Source organism: Canis lupus, chromosome 36, assembly GCF_048164855.1.
Source record: "Canis lupus baileyi chromosome 36, mCanLup2.hap1, whole genome shotgun sequence".
Taxonomy (NCBI): domain Eukaryota; kingdom Metazoa; phylum Chordata; class Mammalia; order Carnivora; family Canidae; genus Canis; species Canis lupus.
Window position 1 is genome coordinate 20,734,906 of NC_132873.1, and position 17,229 is coordinate 20,752,134.

General features: G+C 36.8%; 1 protein-coding gene and 1 long non-coding RNA gene across 10 annotated transcripts in view; both read left to right on the forward strand.

Moving 5' to 3' along the window:
• The window catches only part of ORC2 (origin recognition complex subunit 2), a 44,199-nt gene that overhangs the window by 6,845 nt on the left and 20,125 nt on the right, over positions 1-17,229 (forward strand). For 7 of the 9 annotated variants that reach the window (XR_012024839.1, XM_072812818.1, XM_072812816.1 and 4 more), the window contains 4 exons: positions 7,851-7,940; positions 11,964-12,053; positions 12,727-12,758; positions 15,511-15,571. Coding sequence is in view for 8 of the 9 variants with exons in the window: in XM_072812818.1 (XP_072668919.1) it covers positions 7,851-7,940; positions 11,964-12,053; positions 12,727-12,758; positions 15,511-15,571 (273 nt within the window). In the remaining variant the exon portion in view is untranslated. The remainder of the gene's footprint in view (positions 1-7,850; positions 7,941-11,963; positions 12,054-12,726; positions 12,759-15,510; positions 15,572-17,229) is intronic. The other 2 variants (XM_072812820.1, XM_072812819.1) reach the window with 1 other exon arrangement.
• On the forward strand, positions 7,965-10,911 carry LOC140625517 (uncharacterized). Its single transcript, XR_012024850.1, has 2 exons — positions 7,965-10,600; positions 10,708-10,911. It is a non-coding gene; the product is annotated as an uncharacterized lncRNA (long non-coding RNA).

The following is a 17,229-nucleotide window of genomic DNA, read 5'->3' on the forward strand; positions in this document are numbered from 1 at the left end:
CTGCGCCACCCAGGGCCCCGGTTTTTTTACGCCTAAGCCAGATTCCTGCCAGATTATATTTATTTAAAATTTAAGTTGGAAAAAAATAAAATAAAATAAAATTTAAGTTGACTTAAAAAAATAAGGGACACCTGGGTGGCTCAGCGGTTGAGTGCCTGCCTTTGTCTCAGGGCGTGATCCTGGAGTTCCTGGATTGAGTCTCACATCGGGCTCTCTCTGGGGAGCCTGCTTCTCCCTCTGCCTATGTCTCTACCTCTCTCTCTCTGTGTCTCTCATGAATAAATAAATAAAACCCTTAAAAAAATAATAAAATAAAGACCAGGGGCACCTGGGTGGTTCAGTCAGTTGAGCATCTGCCTTCAGCTTAGGTCATGATCCCAGGGATCTGGGATCAAGCTGCATCGGGCTCCCTGCTCAGCGGGGAGTCTACTTCTCCCTCTCCCTCTGCCTTTCCCTTCTCCCCTCTCCATGGGGCTTGATCCCAAGACCCTGAGATAATCACCTGAATCAAAGTCAGATACTTAACTGACTGACTCATCCAGGCACTCTAGAACTTTGCATTCTTGACTCCTATTATGGTAGACCTAAGATTGAAAACAACATATTTGTCTTTAAATTGTTTTTTTTAAGACTTTTTTTTTTTTCAAAGATTTTATTTATTTCTGAGAGACACAGAGAGGGAGAAGCAGGCTCCACGCAGGGAGCCCGATGTGGGACTCAATCCTAGGACTCTAGGATCACTCCCAGAGCAGAAGGCAGACGCCCAACCACTGAGCCACCCAGGCATTCCAACACTTACTTTTTATTTGAGAGAGAGAGCATGAGCAGGAGGGGCAGAGAGAGAGAGGAAGAGAGAATCTCAGGCAGACTCCCTGCTGAGCTCGGAGACCAACTCAGGTGTCTATCCCACAATCCAGAACCAGGACCAAGTTGGTGGCTCAACTAACTGTGCCACCCAGGCACCCCTAAATTTTTTTTTAAAGATATTATTTATTTACTTGAGAGAGTATAAAGAGAGAGCATGAGTGGCGTATGGGGAGAGGGAGAAGCAGGCCCCCCACAAAGCAGGGAGCTTTCTGTGGGGCTTGATCCCAGGATTCTGGGGTCACAACTTGAGCTGAAGGCAGATGCTCAACCAACTGAGCCACCCAGGTGGCCCTAAAATTTTTTTTCTTTTTAAGATTGTATTTATTTATTTGAGAGAGACGGCAAAAGGAAGGATGAGTTGGGGGAGTAGGGTACCAGGGGTTGGGAAGAGGGACAGAAGCAGGCTCTCTACTGATCAGGGAGCTTGATGCAGGGGTTAGTCCTGGGACCTGAAGATCGTGACCTGAGTCAAAGGCAGACACCTAATCAACTAAGCCACCAAGGCTCCCCAAAATTATTTTTCTCCCCCAAAAATACATATCTGTGAGGCACATGGCTGGCACATTCAGTAGAGCATGTGACTCTTTGATCTTGGGGTTGTAAGTTCAAGATCCACGTTAAATGTAGAAATTACTTTAAAATTTTAATTAATTTTTTTTAAAGATTTTATTTATTTTTCATGAGAGACGTACCGAAAGAAGCAGAGATACAGGCTGAGAGAGAAGCAGGCTCTCTTTAGGGAGCCTGATGCAGGACTCCGTCCTAGGACCCCGGGATCACAACCTGAGCCAAAGGCGGACACAACCACTGAGCCACACAGGTGCCCCTAATTAAATCTTCTTAAAAAAAGAGTAATACATATTTGTAATAGAAACTCAGTGCTTCCAAGCTTTGTCACATAGTAGCATTCACAGCAAATTATATTTGGAAGCATGCTGGAATAAATGGAGGAGAATGCTCCAGACCAGGACAGATGCCCTAGGGCTACTGACCCCTGTTCCTGCCCCTTCTGGAAGCCTTGTCTGGCGTCCTCAAAAGCCTGAGAGGATTATTACTCAGCACACCTGTAACCTATGCCTTTAATTTTGCACACTTACTGGGAAACTTTGCCTTAGAGCAGCATTCTACAACCTGTTTTTTACTCTCATCCCCTAAAGAGCCTTTTTTTAGACAGTTTCTCCTAATTGCCCCCACTCAAAATTTTAATACCACACGTATGTATCTGTTTACATATCTGTTGCCCTTGTGAAGACCACAGACCAATTTATAATATCTAGGATGTTTTCACATTTTCCCTCCTCCCACACCAAGAGCTAATTTTTAATCCATTAAGAGCAATATATTCCTGTTAAGAATGCATGCTTTAGAGAACATGGAACTGTTAACAGTTGGGTGTTAAGCACACACATAAGCTTGTGTTGACAGTCTCTGAGTCGAGGAAATAGAGCTGTTCATTTGGCTATGGGTATGTACAACAAATGAGCTCAAAACTTGCAGTTGAGTCTCACAGACATGACTCTTTCTGTTTTGATTTGTTTTTTCTTGTTTGCCAAAATGTGGATAGGGATAGAGAATGCTGTTCCAGTTAAGATATAGGAAGGAGTTTTTTCTCAGTGTTTTCTTCAGAGAGAAAATGTGACATTTATTATAGTCTTTTTTAGATATGAACAATAAGCTTCTGCCCAATCTTTTATTATAACAAAAAGCATATATGCATTATTTTTAAGACACAGAGGACATTTGGTAAAGAATCTTTAGGAATAATTAGAAAGCAGCCTTTCAACAAGGACCTCTTAATACTTTATTGATTAATCCCTTTACTTACTATCAAAGTGTAAGCTTCTGCTTATAATCACACATCTTGACATAACTGGCATAATTCTCATAATCTATTAATCCATCTAGTCTGGAGAACAATCATTGCATGGAAATGCTAGGTGATCTCAGCCTTAAATAGAAGATTTTTCCCAAAGATCTCCCAAAGCAAGTAGATAGGTGTCCTCAAGAGCAATTTGTCTTATTGATACTTCTCTTGAGCAATTGGTGTGTTTTTTAGTCTTATAAACAGTATAATTCTATACTTGATTCTTTATAAGTTGAATGCTAGAAAATTATGTGACAAATATGTGGTCTATTTATAGTTTATTTAAAGATTTTATTTATTTGAGAGAGAACACATGCACACAAGTGGGGGAAGAAAGAGGGAGAAGCAGACTCCCCATAAGTGCAGAGCCTGGTTTGGTGCTCCATCCCAGGACTCTGAGATCATGACCTGAGCCCATCAACCACTTAACTTACTGAGCCACCCAGGGCCCCATTCATAGTATATTTAATGTTGCCTTATTCACAGTTCCATTTTTGAACTTAAGGATTATATCAGGTTTTTAATTGTGGTTAAATAAAATCTCTTTAAAAATTATGAGAGGAGTGCCTCGGTGGCTCAGTCAGTTAAGTGTTGTCAAACACTTAAACTAGTTTTGGTTTAGGTCATGATCTCAGGGTTGTAGGAATGAGCCTTGCTTTGGGCTCAGTGTAGAGTTTGTGGGATTCTCTCTCTTCCTCCCCCATTCTGTTGATTTCTCTCTCTAAAATAAATCTTTAAAAAATAATGTGATAAAAAATAAATAAAAATTGTAGTAAAATAAATGTTACATAAAATTTCCCATCTTAAAGTGTATAGTTCAGTGTTAAGTACGTTCACATTGTTTTGCAGTCAATCTCCCGAACTCTTCATTTTCCAAAACTGAAATTCTACTCATTAAAAAACTCCCTAGCCCTTCTCCCCACAGCCCAACAAACACCATTCTATTTTCTCTCTGAATTTGACTATTCCAGGTACCTCATATATGTGTGACTGGCTTATTTTACTTAGTATAATGTCCTCAAGGACACGTGCCTCATACATGTTGTGGCACGTGTCAGAATTTTCTTCCTTTTTGAGGCTAGATACTAGTGCATTGTATGTATATACCACGTTTTGTTTATCCATTCATCTGTCAATGAGCATTTGGGTGGCTTCAACCTTTTGGCTACTGTGAATAATACTGCTGTGGACATGGGTGTATAAGTATCTTTTTGAGACTCTGATTTGAATTCTTTTGGGTATATTCCCAGAAATGGAATTGCTGGATCATATGGTGATTCTATTTTTAATTTTTTGAAGAACTGCCACGTTTTCCACAGCAGCTACACCAAATTACATTGCCATCAACAGTGCACAAGCATTCCAGTTTCTCTGCATGCTCACCAACACTTTTTTTTTTTAATAGCCATCCTAATGGTTGTGAAATGGTAGTGCTATTTCTGTAATACTGCATTCAGATTTATAAATAACATAGTTGGCCTCTATTAGACTTGGATTATTTCTAAATTTTTATTGTAACCAATGTAGTAGTGATTATCCTTGGACATAAATTTTTGTTTAGAAATCTTATTTCTTCAAAAGAGACTTCTAGTAGCAGAATTACTGGTAAAAGTCTACTAACTTTATAAAGCATACATATTGCCAAATTGTTTCTAGAAAGATTATATCAACTAGTATTAAGATCTCTCATTGGCATTAAACATTTTTTCTTACATTTATTTAGACTTTATTCCCATTTTAATTTCTTCCGTAGTTTGTATAGTCATAGTTTTTTGGTTTTGTGCTTTTCAAGTAATTTAAAACCTATTCAAAAGTTTTTATTTTTTTCTATTCAAAAGTTTTATATGTATTATAGTAAAACCTTCTTAGCCTTTGTGATTAGAACCATTGTTAGTCGATCAAAATGTCAGAACCAGAAAATCACAAAAATAACTACTATGCTCTAAATATTTTGAGTTATTATATATAAGCATGCATTATGCTTATTTTTTTATTATGCTTATTATTATATATGTATATGCATTTCACTTAGTAATAGGCATTTAAGGTTCCCCCCCCTCTCTCTCTCTCTCTCTCTCTCTCTCTATATATATATATATATATATATATATATATATATGCATGCACACACACCAGAGTCTTTTCTTTAATTAGAAGTTGGCTAGAGGTCAGTTGGTTGAAGAACAGCATCACCTTTTGTTTGTTTTTTTTTAATTTTTATTTATTTATGATAGTCACAGAGAGAGAGAGAGAGAGAGAGGGGCAGAGACACAGGCAGAGGGAGAAGCAGGCTCCATGCACCGGGAGCCCGACGTGGGATTCGATCCCGGGTCTCCAGGATCGCGCCCTGGGCCAAAGGCAGGCGCCAAACTGCTGCGCCACCCAGGGATCCCAGCATCACCTTTTGATTTTGATGTTGGACATTGTTAGCATAGCCATAATGCATCACCTGGGATTTCAGGTATCATTTCCCTCCATTAGATTGTATGTTTAAACACACTTTAAATGGAGTCTTGGTATAGTTACTGTTTTTTCTTTTTTTTTTTTTTTATAGAGGTTTTAATTTGAAGACCAATTTGTATTTGTTTTTTTTTTTTAATTTTTATTTATTTATGATAGTCACACAGAGAGAGAGAGAGAGAGAGAGAGAGAGGCAGAGGGAGAAGCAGGCTCCATGCACCAGGAGCCCGATGTGGGATTCGATCCTGGGTCTCCAGGATCGCGCCCTAGGCCAAAGGCAGGCGCCAAACCGCTGCGCCACCTAGGGATCCCTAGTTACTGTTTTTTCAAAATTTTTCTTAAAATCTTTTATGGTTTCTCATCTATACCTAATATGAAACTATTCATTTTAGTTAATAACTTTTATCAGATACTTCTAAACCATTTAATTTAGTTTACATAGAAACCACTCAGTATCTTTAAATATTTTGTCTCTGTGCCAGACATTTAAGTTATATAAATAGAGGTTTGCCATAAACAGATTCATGCATACATGAAAATCAGATATATGAGAGAGGTAGCATTGAATATTGCTCAGCTAAGGTTCAGTAAACAGCATTGGGACAGTTGGGTATCCTTATGAAGAAAAGAAATTGGATCTCTACCTCCAGTCATAAACAAATTAATTACCTTAATTTAAGACTTACATATGAGCAAATGTAAATGCTTTTACAAGAAAATATGAGAATATGGTTTTGACTTGATTATAGAAGAATTTCTTTAATCAAAAGAAAAGATTGACATATTCAACTAATTATAATTAATGCTTCTCAAGAAGACAAACCACAGATCAGAAGAAAATATTTGCAAAAGACATTTTTTAAAGAAATGTTACTCAAAATACACAAAGACCTCTTAAAACTCAACAGTGAGAAAATGAATAACCTGATTTAAAAAAGAACAGAGGAACTGGACATCTCACCAGAGAAGATATACAGATGGCAAATAAGCACATAAAAATCTACTAGCAATATATGTCATTAGGAAATTGCAGATTAAACAATAAGATATTATTTAACACCTATTAGAATGGCCAAAATGCAAAACATTGACAGCATCAAATGCTGGCAAATCTGTGGAACAACAGGAATTCTCATTTACTGCTGAGATTGCAAAATGAATGGTATAGCTCTTTGACAGTTTTGCAGTTTCTTAGAAACTAAACATATTCCTACCATATGATAAAGCAATAGTGCTGATGGTATTTACTCATAGGTGTTGAAAATTTATGTCCACTCAAAAACCTGCACAAAGATGTTTATAGAAGCTTTGTTTATAATTTCCATGGCTTAGCAGCAACCAAAAAGTTCATGAAGAATAAATTAATTGATATATCCATACAGTGGAATTATTCAGCACTTTTTAAAAAAAGCTATCAAGACATGAAAAGATGTGGAGGAACCTTAAATGCATATTACTAAGTGAAAGAAGCCAATCTGAAAAGGCTACTGGCTATGACTCCAACTATATGGCATTCTAGGAAAGGCAAAACTTTGGAGACAGTGAAGAGATAAGTGGTTGCCAGGCATCAGGATGGGAGGTATGAATAAGTAGAGTATATAGGAAATCTCTGTATCTTCTATTCAAGTTGGCTCTGAACCTAAAACTGCTTTTAAAACAAAGTCTGAAAAACAATTCAGTACTTCTCTTCCTCAAATGTCATCATAAAAATGAGAGAAGACAAGTCACAGAATGGAGAAGATATTTCTTCCTTGGAAGAAAGAAACGTGAAAAGATGTTCAGCCTCATTAGTGGTTAGGGAAAGGGAAATTAAAACAACTCTCCCCATAAGATTCATTTTACACCCACTTGATTGGCAAAGATTAAGGAGTTTTGATAATTCCAGGTATTAGTGCATATATAATGGGGACTCTTAAACAGTAACGGTAGAGAACACTGATTCAGGGAAAGTCTGGTACTGTTTTGTAATAACAGTAATAAACCCATTACATATTAACATATATTACATATGTTTAGATGAAAACTATTTCCAAAGAGAAATTAGTGAAGAAGTCATTGTTTCACATTTTTACAAATCTCTTTCATGTCTGACTTAGAAGATGAATTTTCATATCTGCTTCACATATTCCATTAATCCACAGGGCGGTGCTGTCATCACACATCATGTAGTCTCTGGAATAGCTCACTATCCACTCTTGATTGAGAAAAAGTCAAACAATGTCTAAGTGTTGTTATTAAATAGTTTTTGCTTTAGCCACTTTGAGAATTGCTGTGCCAGAGAGTAGGCTACCAGCCATGGGTATCTAGTATGTTGTAGGTAGCGGTTGTTATTTAAAGGGATGATTTTAAAGAAGGGAAATGAAATCATCTTGATAGAGAATGAGAGCTTCCACTATGTAACAACTATTTAAATCTCAGCCTCAAATAGCTCAATTGTACTTTGCATGTTTGCTTCAAGAAGAAAATATAATAGAGTTCCTTCTGTTTTCCCTCCTCAGGGGCAACACTATCATGTATATTCCTCTAGTCTGAAGAGGCTTTTTTTGGGGGGGGGGGGGGCGCTTTGTGTGTGTGTTTTAAGTTTTTAGTTAAGATTTTATCTTTTTTTCTGTTTATTTTGCTTATTTTTCCAAAATAAGCATTGGATTTTCTCTTTCAGAATCCTTGAAAAATGGCTCTGCTGCAGATGGTGGGAATAAAGTTTATTCTTTTCAGAATAGAAAACACTCTGAAAAGATGGCTAAATTAGGTATGTTGCTTTTTCTAAGGTGTATTTAACCACATGCCCCACAATTATGTTATTACATTCCTGAAAAGAATGAGGAGATGTCATTTTATCATGTTTTCAAGCATACAAAAAGTCAGTGTTTCATCCTCAGATGTGTCTTCTGTTCCCAGCTAGGTTTTAAGCTTCTCATAGGAATCCTGTCTTTGCCTTCTTCTCACGTGTAGCCTAGGTTCTGAACAAATTTTTAAGTATATGGGTTACTTAAGTCACAGATACTCTGAATTTATTGAATAAGAATTTTATACTATATATAGAATAATGTTTGTGTTATAGAAAACTATATAAAATTGTTACTAATGGGCTCTTGTAACATTTTCTTAATTTACCACTTACACTAATTATACATGAATTACTAATTTTTAGAAAACTAAACTAAAATGAATTACATGTAGCATTAAAACTAAACCGTCAATCCAATTAAAATTAAAATTCAGATTGCACTTTATTTGGGTCCTGTGGGGTGTGAGGGGTCAGATTTAAAAGCTTTGAGGAAGGGAAATAATATGTAAAAGCAGTTTGAAAATTAAGGAAGTCTGTAAGTATATAAGGTTCAGGAACACCAAGATGTTAAGAGCAAGGGAATAATAATTAGCTACCTGGTAAAATGTAATAGTTGTTTAATTGGGTTTATAGTCTATAATTATGGAATACCAACATATATTTCTGAAGTGGTATATTTTTATGCAATCATTCTGGTTAACCAGGTAAGCATTCAAGATCAAGTGAAAAACTTCGGTGTTGACATTGATGAGGAACATAGAAGAGTAATTATAAGACCTATGTTATAGAACATAATATTTAATCATTTGCAAAATTCAGTTTTTCTGAAAGGTATAGTATGAAATTTATTAATTTTGAAATTAATATGGTACGTATAATAATTTACATTAACTGATCTGTTTCTTAGTGTTTATAATCTCCTTGAAAGTTTTTGTTCTGTAAAAATGACTGCATTCTTTGTAGGATCTCTGAGAAACCAGAGAAGAAATGCTAAAACAATTATTAGGGAAAGTAGGACAAAGAACATTGGAGAAAGAGAACTCATAGTGAAGAGATGAGCCCCAGAGGAGTAATCAAGTAGAAATTCTCCAAGTAGATAATCAACATGCATATAATAACCATGATATATGTCTTATATTGTATGGGCTGCAAGAAACTAAGTATTGTTAGGTTGTGCATTTGTTTGGAAGCGGGAGAGCTAGGTTCTTGTCTCACAGAGTTGAAAAATAAATCTTGGAGACAAAAGAGAGTGAGTATAGTGATAGAGTTTTATTAAGCAAAAATGCAGAAAAAGCTCTTAGGAGTGAGAAAGGTCCCAACAGGGTTGCCACTGAGGGCTTTTAGGGTTGGTCTTTGATTGAAGGCTAACCAGGGAACTTAAAACTTATTCTCTACTGACAGCATCTTTATGTAAGCAATAATACTTAGTGATAACTTAGTAATACTAGTGATAACACCTTTATTGGCTTATTTTTTTTTAGGGTCTTTGTATTTCCTGTTGACCATAGGTGACTGTCATAAAAAAGATACCCCCCCTTCCCCTCAGACACCTAGAGCAGAGTGGTCTGATGTGTTCACTTATCTCTGGTTTCCTTACACCTCTGCATTTTTTGGGATTTCTGTGAGCCTGATCACATAGCCACCTATCTATCCCTCCTACCCAGCCCTGTCTGTCCCTTACTCATTATCATCATAAATGAAAGAAATATACAGTCATGAAAAGATGGTTTTCTGGATAATTTGAGACTGATCATACTTTCTAAAATCTGTGTTTAGTTAGGACTCCTGTTTAGTTGTGATGCTTTTTAAAAGAGTTTCTTTGACTTACTAAGTATTGTTGCTAATTGTGTTTACATCTAATTGTATCAATGAAGTAGAAGGCCTTAGTATATTTTTTTAAAGGTCTTATTTGAGAGAGAGCACCAGTACCTGCACACATGAGTGTCGGAGGGGCTGAGGGAGAAGCAGACTCCTCACTGAGCACAGAGCCTAATATAGGGCTTGATCCTGGGTGGCTGAGATCATGACCTGAGCCGAAGTCAGACACTTAACGAACTGATCCATCCCAGCACCCCAGCCTTCATGTTTTTAAAATAACTCTAACATGCCATAAAATCATATATTACTGTGTATAAATGATTAGATATAATTAGGCTGACAAAGACATAGGACTAGAAATACACTCGGGGTTAGATTGGGTGGCTTTTAAAAATACGTGTCTGAGATGAACAAATGAATGCAAACAAAAGAACAAAGGTAGCAATACCAAGTAGAGGACAGTAAGGAGTTCAACGAACTTGTAGAAAGGGATGACTTTAGGGAAATTAAATTAGATTGGTTGATAGGATAAATAATATCCTAATAAGAAGGCAAACAAGATTTTAAAATTTTATTTTAAAATTTCCGATATATTGCAGACCAGTGTGTAAAATATAATATAAATGAAAAGCCACAGAATATATGCCTCAATTTTTTATTAGTAGATTCAGTAGCCATACATGGATAATGTCTCATGTTCTTTTTCCTCTTTAATTCTTCCTTTTCTTTTTCCTTTTGAGGTTTGTAGTTTATTTAAAAACAGCATTTTTCCATGTTTCAACATATAACCAAAATGATCCCAGGTAAATTACTTTGTGTTTACATGACTTTTTGTTGATGTGAAGTTTTTTTCCTGTCCTTTGGATCAATAGCCTTTAATCTAAAGGTACTATATTCTTCTGGTATAAAGAGAAATGGAAAGCCTGATCTTCATGAATACTTAGAATGTTGCAGATGAGACAGCAGAGAAGAAATGGAATAACTACCAACAGTAGCTGGGGGCCAGAATAATGCCATAGAACAACCCAAATGGAGGAATAATTTCAAAGAAAGATGAAAAAGAAAAAAAAAAAAAAAAACTCCCAGTGAATGATACAGAAGACCGAGGAGGTTAGTTAAGAAAAAAGAGGGCAGTACTTTCGTGGAAGCTGTCAGGAGTATTTTAGATCAATTTCAAGTTTGGAAGATAAAACTATGAAACAGGAAGAGTTTGAGTCAGTAAACTGGCTTTAACTAACACAAATTCACCTATACTTTCTCCTTTACAAAAGATTTGGGGTGAGGTGCCTGGGTGGCTCAGATGGTTGGGCTTCTGCCTTCAGCTCAGGTCTTGATCTCTAGGTCCTGGGGTTAAACCCTGCCCCGGGCTCCAGTTCAGCAAGGAATCTTCATCTCCCTCTGCCTCTCCCACTGCTTGTGTTCTGTCTGCCTCTCTCTCTAATGAATAAATAAACTCTTTTAAAAGGGGAGGGGACGGGCAGCCCCGGGTGGCTCAGTGGTTTAGTGCTGCCTACAGCCCAGGGCCTGATCCTGGAGTCCTGGGATCAAGTCCCACATCAGGCTCCCTGCATGGAGCCTGCTTCTTCCTCTGCCTGTGTCTCTGCCTCTCTCTCTCAGTCCGTGTCTCTCATGAATAAATAAATAAAATATTAAAAAAAAAAAAAGAAAGAAACCAGTAAGGTCAAAACTGTTTATTTGTATTTTCTTGAAACACCTGTAGATAGTGAAAGAAGACTTAAGATGATTGGAATACAGCAAATAAAGATAAAAGAGGCAGTACTCTTAATATGGTAGATTTATTATCTTCCTGGTAACAGAGTAGGCAGGTTTCTTGTTTTTCCGCTCCCCTAAGAATTTGTGTAATTGAGGGGCACCTGGGTGGCTCAGTTGGTTAAGCGATGAGTCTTCATCTCGGCTCAGGTCTCATGGGTTGTGGGACTGAGCCCTATTTTGGGCTCTGTGTTCAGTTCGGTCTGCTTGAAGATTCTTTTCCTCTACCCTTTACCGCCCCCTGCAAGCGTGCGCTGTCTCTCTCTCTAAAATAAGTCAATGAATCTTTATTTAAAAAAAAAAAAAAAGAATTTAAGTGACATAAAGCTATTTCCCCCCTTCATGTGCTGTCATCCATTAAAGATTGTTTTTTATACTTCTTTTGTCTGTTTACAGCTTCAGAACTAGCAAAAACACCAAGAAAAAATGTTTCGTTGAGTTTGAAGAATGATCCTGAAATTATAAACATTCCTCAGTGTAGCAAGGGTAAGATTTTACCTCAGTTCTTTGAATAGAGTTCTCATAGTTGCTTCAAGTTATGCTTCTTTTCCTTGTCTAAATGCATTAGTATATAATTCTTTTCTGTCGTGAAAATTCATTCAACAAAACGCAGTTCATACCCAGTTTGTGCCTTAGTATACCCATATTTAACTAGTATACCCATATTTAACTATTGATAAAAGGGAGAAATGTGGGCAGCACCGGTGGCTCAGCGGTTTAGCGCCGCCTTTAGCCCAGGGTGGATCCTGGAGACCTGGGATCGAGTCCCACGTCGGGCTCCCTGCATGGAGCCTGCTTCTCCCTCTGCCTGTGTCTCTGCCTCTCTGCCTCTCTCTCTCTCTCTCTCTCTGTGTGTGTCTCTCATAAATAAATAAATAAAATCTTTAAGAAAAAGGGGGGTGGGGGGAGAAATGTCTGTGCTGATTGGAGTTGTGCAAATCGACAGGGCCAACTAGAAACACTTAAACTGCTATTATCATTTGCTTAAGTTAGCCACACGTTCGTGGAGGATTTGCTTTGCTACACTCTATTTGAAATAAGGCTTTGGGAGTTTGGAAATCACAGTTTTTAGAGAATTGTGGAGCAGTTAAATGAAACTAGACCATGATGAAAACTGAAGTACTTCTGGTAAGTAATGCCTCTTTATTTTATTCTTTAGGGCATTCTGCTTCAGACAACGTTCAGTTGAAGGTAAGCTATTCACTGAAAACAAGCAAAAACCTTAGTGCTACAAAGATATGATGAAAAATAATCACTTCATCTCTTATATGGTGCTTTATAATTTACAGGTATTTGCCAATTAGACACCTTACATTAGATGAAGAATCTGAGGTTTAGAGAGGTGAAGTGACTTGTCTTAAGTTCATCTAACTGGGAAGGACAAAAGGTGAAAAATGAAGCCAGGTCTTCTACACCCAACTGCTAAGCCCTCCCTCCCTCAATTCCTCCCTCCCCCACTTCTTTCCTTCCTTCCTTCCTTGAGAGATACAGAGAGAGGCAGAGACATAGAGGAAGAAGCAGGCTTCCTGCGGGAGTCTGATGTGGAATTAGATCCCAGTACCCTGGGATCACAACCTGAGCCAAAGGCAACACTGAACCACTGAGCCACCCAGACGCCCCTGCTATGCCAGATAGTTCTGTCAGAACTGTCCTGGATATTTTCACCTCAGTAGTGCTGGCCTGGAAATTTTATGGGTTTTGTTTTGTTTTGCTTTTATATATAATATTTTGTTGTTTCTTGAGAGAAATCCATTAATATAGTCTTTCATAATTTACGTTTGAAAACAAAGTTGGTTTTGGTAAGTTTCTTCTAGGGTAGCTGAGGAGAATTGACCATTTTTATCCTCTCCTTTGTGTTTTTGTGATTTTGTTTTCTCATTAATGCTTTGTCAAATGGCCCTATCTGGATATGAGCAAACCCAGATGGGCATGGATGAATCCAGGACAATGAGTATGTGAGTGATGAGTGTGTCCAGGCCTGGTGGCCATAAACTTAGACTTGCCTGGAATTGTTCATAGACTAAGTTTGGGGAACCCCTTATAAGAAAGTGAGTATAGACATTCAGGGCCATGGTTATGGCCTGTGTACAGATGTCCTATTTAGGCAAGTCTAGATGTGAGATTAGACATGTTAGATAGAGCCTCTTTTGTCTTTAATAATGCATTTTTCCTGTATTATATCTTATATACTGTATCACTATGAAAGAATAAAACTCATTCCATAATCCAGTCAAGAATATAGATATATTAATGTACATTGTTTTTCAAGATGTGAATTATAACACATAAATGGATTTTGTCAGTTCCCCCAAGAAACCATCAGAAAACCTACCACAATAAGAGGCAATATCAAAGTGGCAGTTTTAGTGCACTGTCTTAGAAGGGAGAGTTCAGGAGAGAATATGTATAGGGCTTGGGGATCTGGACTCAAAAGGCTTAAATTAGGGCAGATGGAAAACTGATATATATGAGACAAAATTCATTACATGATACTTGAGGATTGGTGGACATAGTAAAAAGAGGGTCTTGAACCGAGTCCTGATGAATGAATTATTGTTTGCCCTGCTGAGTAATCTATTATTCTGATGGGAGAAAAGGCTGCACAAATGAGCAAATTGTCTAGATAAGTTAGTTTGCAAAAATTTCTGTACCAAACACTGAAGTTAATTATTTGTTTATAGCCTTACCTTTTTGAGCAAGAATTTTCTTAAATGGTTATTTTGATGCAATTGTTCTTATACCTGATAATTAAGCTATATGAACACAGGCTGTTTTGACTTTCAGTCTTGAGATGAGTTTAGTAGGATATGATCTGCAGTTGTTTTTTTTAAAGATTTATTTACTCATGAGAGACACAGAGAGAGAGGCAGAGACAAAGGCAGAGGGAGAAGCAGGCTCCTTGCAGGGAGCTCAATGTGGGACTCGATCCTGTGATCACACCCTGAGGTGAAGGCAGACACTCAACTGCCGAACCACCCAGGTGTCCTGATCTGCAGTTTTAAAAATCAGATAGAATAAAATTGAAAATGTCTGTTTCATACTATTTCATTATAATTTGTTTCAATTATATTTGTTTCAATTATATACTACATGCATATGTCGATCAAGATGTACAAAATATGAAAACTTTTTAAGGATCTGGATCAAAAAAGTTTATATACTTTATAAACCTATTGGGCTCAGTTCATTTATTATAGTACTATTCTTAATATCCCAAATCAAAATGTATTAACATTTGAAACTAGCACCAACAACCTATCACAACAAATTTAAAATTTTTCATCATAATTTCACATTGCCAAAATCACAAAGGGTACTTTATCTTTTTATCAGTACTATTAAAAATAACATTGGGCATTTTAATGTGCTAGAAATTTATTGGTGTTAGATTATTCTGTGAGGAAAAGAAAAAGATTTTATGCTTCTGTAAAGTGTTTAAAAATTTTAAAATAATGGAATAAAATTATGTAGATCTCATTCTCTCATCTTCACATAGGGTAATACATTAACGCCAGTAAATTTCAAGCACATTAAAGGGCCCACTGCCATATGCATAGGAGTGCCCATATCTTCCCTTACTCATTATCAATGGATATTATCAATTTTTAAAAAAGAAATATTCTAATCTGATGGGTGAAAGTCATCAGAATGTGAAAGGCACATTCATATACTTATGCTTTTTCTTTACATAATAAAAAATACTATATGTGTGGAATACTACTTCTAGAATCACTTTGGGAATCCTTTGAAATTTGTTGTATTGTTTTTGTTGCTTTCCACTATTTTTTCCTAAGGGCCATTTGTCATTGTCTTCTGATTCAAAATTAATCTAATGAAATCTAATCTAATTTTTCTTTCCTAGCCTCTTCACTCATCCATCATTAATTTCCATGTCATCATTATTATTTAATTATTGAAACTGTATTGCTTTATTTTTAAACAGAACAATGATAAAAGTGAATTTCTATCAACAGCACCTAGTGGTCTAAAGAAAAGATTAATAGGTATGTATTTCTTTTTGAACTGAATCTTTATAAAACGCACCTAAACCGTGGGCAGTAATGGTTAAGTGTGTAGGTTCTAGTCTTAGACTGCTTTTTTTTTTTTTTTTTAAAGATTTTATTTATTTATTCATGAGAGACACAAAGAGAGAGAGAGAGAGGCACAGGCAGAGGGAGAAGCAGGCTCCATGCAGGGAACCTGCCGTGGGACTCGATCCCAGGTCTCCAGGATCACACCCCAGGCTGAAGGCCAAGCTAAACTGCTGACCCACCAGGGCTGCCCCTAGACTGCTTTTTTTTTTTTCACTCTTTGGCTTGCCACTTCCAGAGACTTGTCTGTGGCTCAGGTTTTTCATTTGCAAAATAGGGATAATAATGGTACTAGCCCTGGAATTGTTCTGAGAGTAATGGAAATAAAAGATGTCGAAGTGCTTAGTGTAGTGCTTGACCTTGATATATTTCACAGGTGTTAGCTGTTACCTTTTTTTTTTAAGATGTGTTCATTTTAGACAGAGTGTGCATGGGGGCGGGGGGGGGGGGGCGCGGCAGGAGAGGAAGAGAGGAAACAGACTTTGCTAAGCAGGGCTCGATCTCATGACCCTGAGGTCAAGACCTGAGCCAAAATCCAGAGTAAGGCGGCCGCCCAACCAACTGAGCCATTTAAGGTGCCCAAACCTTTTTTTTTTTTTTTAAGTGAGCTCCAGGCCCAACATGTGGCTTAAACTCATGACCCTGAGATCAGGAGTTGCATGCTCCACTGACTGAGCCAGACAGGTGCCCCCCTATTATTATCTTTTATTATTATCACTACTTCTTTTCATGAAAGAAAGGATAGCACTTTATCTTTCACATTATAGTAAGTGGGTACTGAAGTTAGTTAAAATGTCTGTCTAATAAAATAACATGCCTTTTAGGTTTTTCTTTCTGAGACAGTTTTGTAAGTGGTTCTGTTGATTTACTTAAATATTTTATAATGAAACCATTTTAAATATTCACAGTTATACTGAATGATATCAAGCCAAGTAAATAGACATGGTCCATCCTGCCTTCTGGGAAATTAAAAATAGTTCTAGATTTTCAAATATATAACTCTAGAGCAAATGACTTGTTTACTTTTTATATTTCAGAAAGATGTCAACTCCTTTCTTGAGGTTGACCCTTGACAGTAATATAGCCAACATTGTTAAATCTATATGCAGTAGCCTTTTCTTTTCAAGGCATAGATTTCAGAGAGCATTTAATAATTACATTTTTAATGAACATAAAAATGTAATACTAAATGATTAGATATCTGAAGCAATAAAAGATGATATATGCAGTTTTGATTATTATTTTACATCAGGTACAGTTATCCTATTTTCCCTCCTTACCTCAAAGACTTATCCTTTTGTGAGAGAAGCTGTAAACTTCCTTGTCCTTCTCAGTTACCACCATACAAGTAGGAAATATCCATGTAAATGAGGTAGAAGCATTTTCTGGTTCCTCCTGCATCTACCATGGGCAGCAGTCAGTGCAAATATGAATCTGCTAAGGTATATGTGCCCACAAAATCAGGCCCCTTTTTTTCTTCCTTTAGATCTACATTTATTATATGCTGACCCTAGATATCCTGAAATATATTTGTTGTTCAAAATTAATAAGTTATTTCACTCATACTGGAA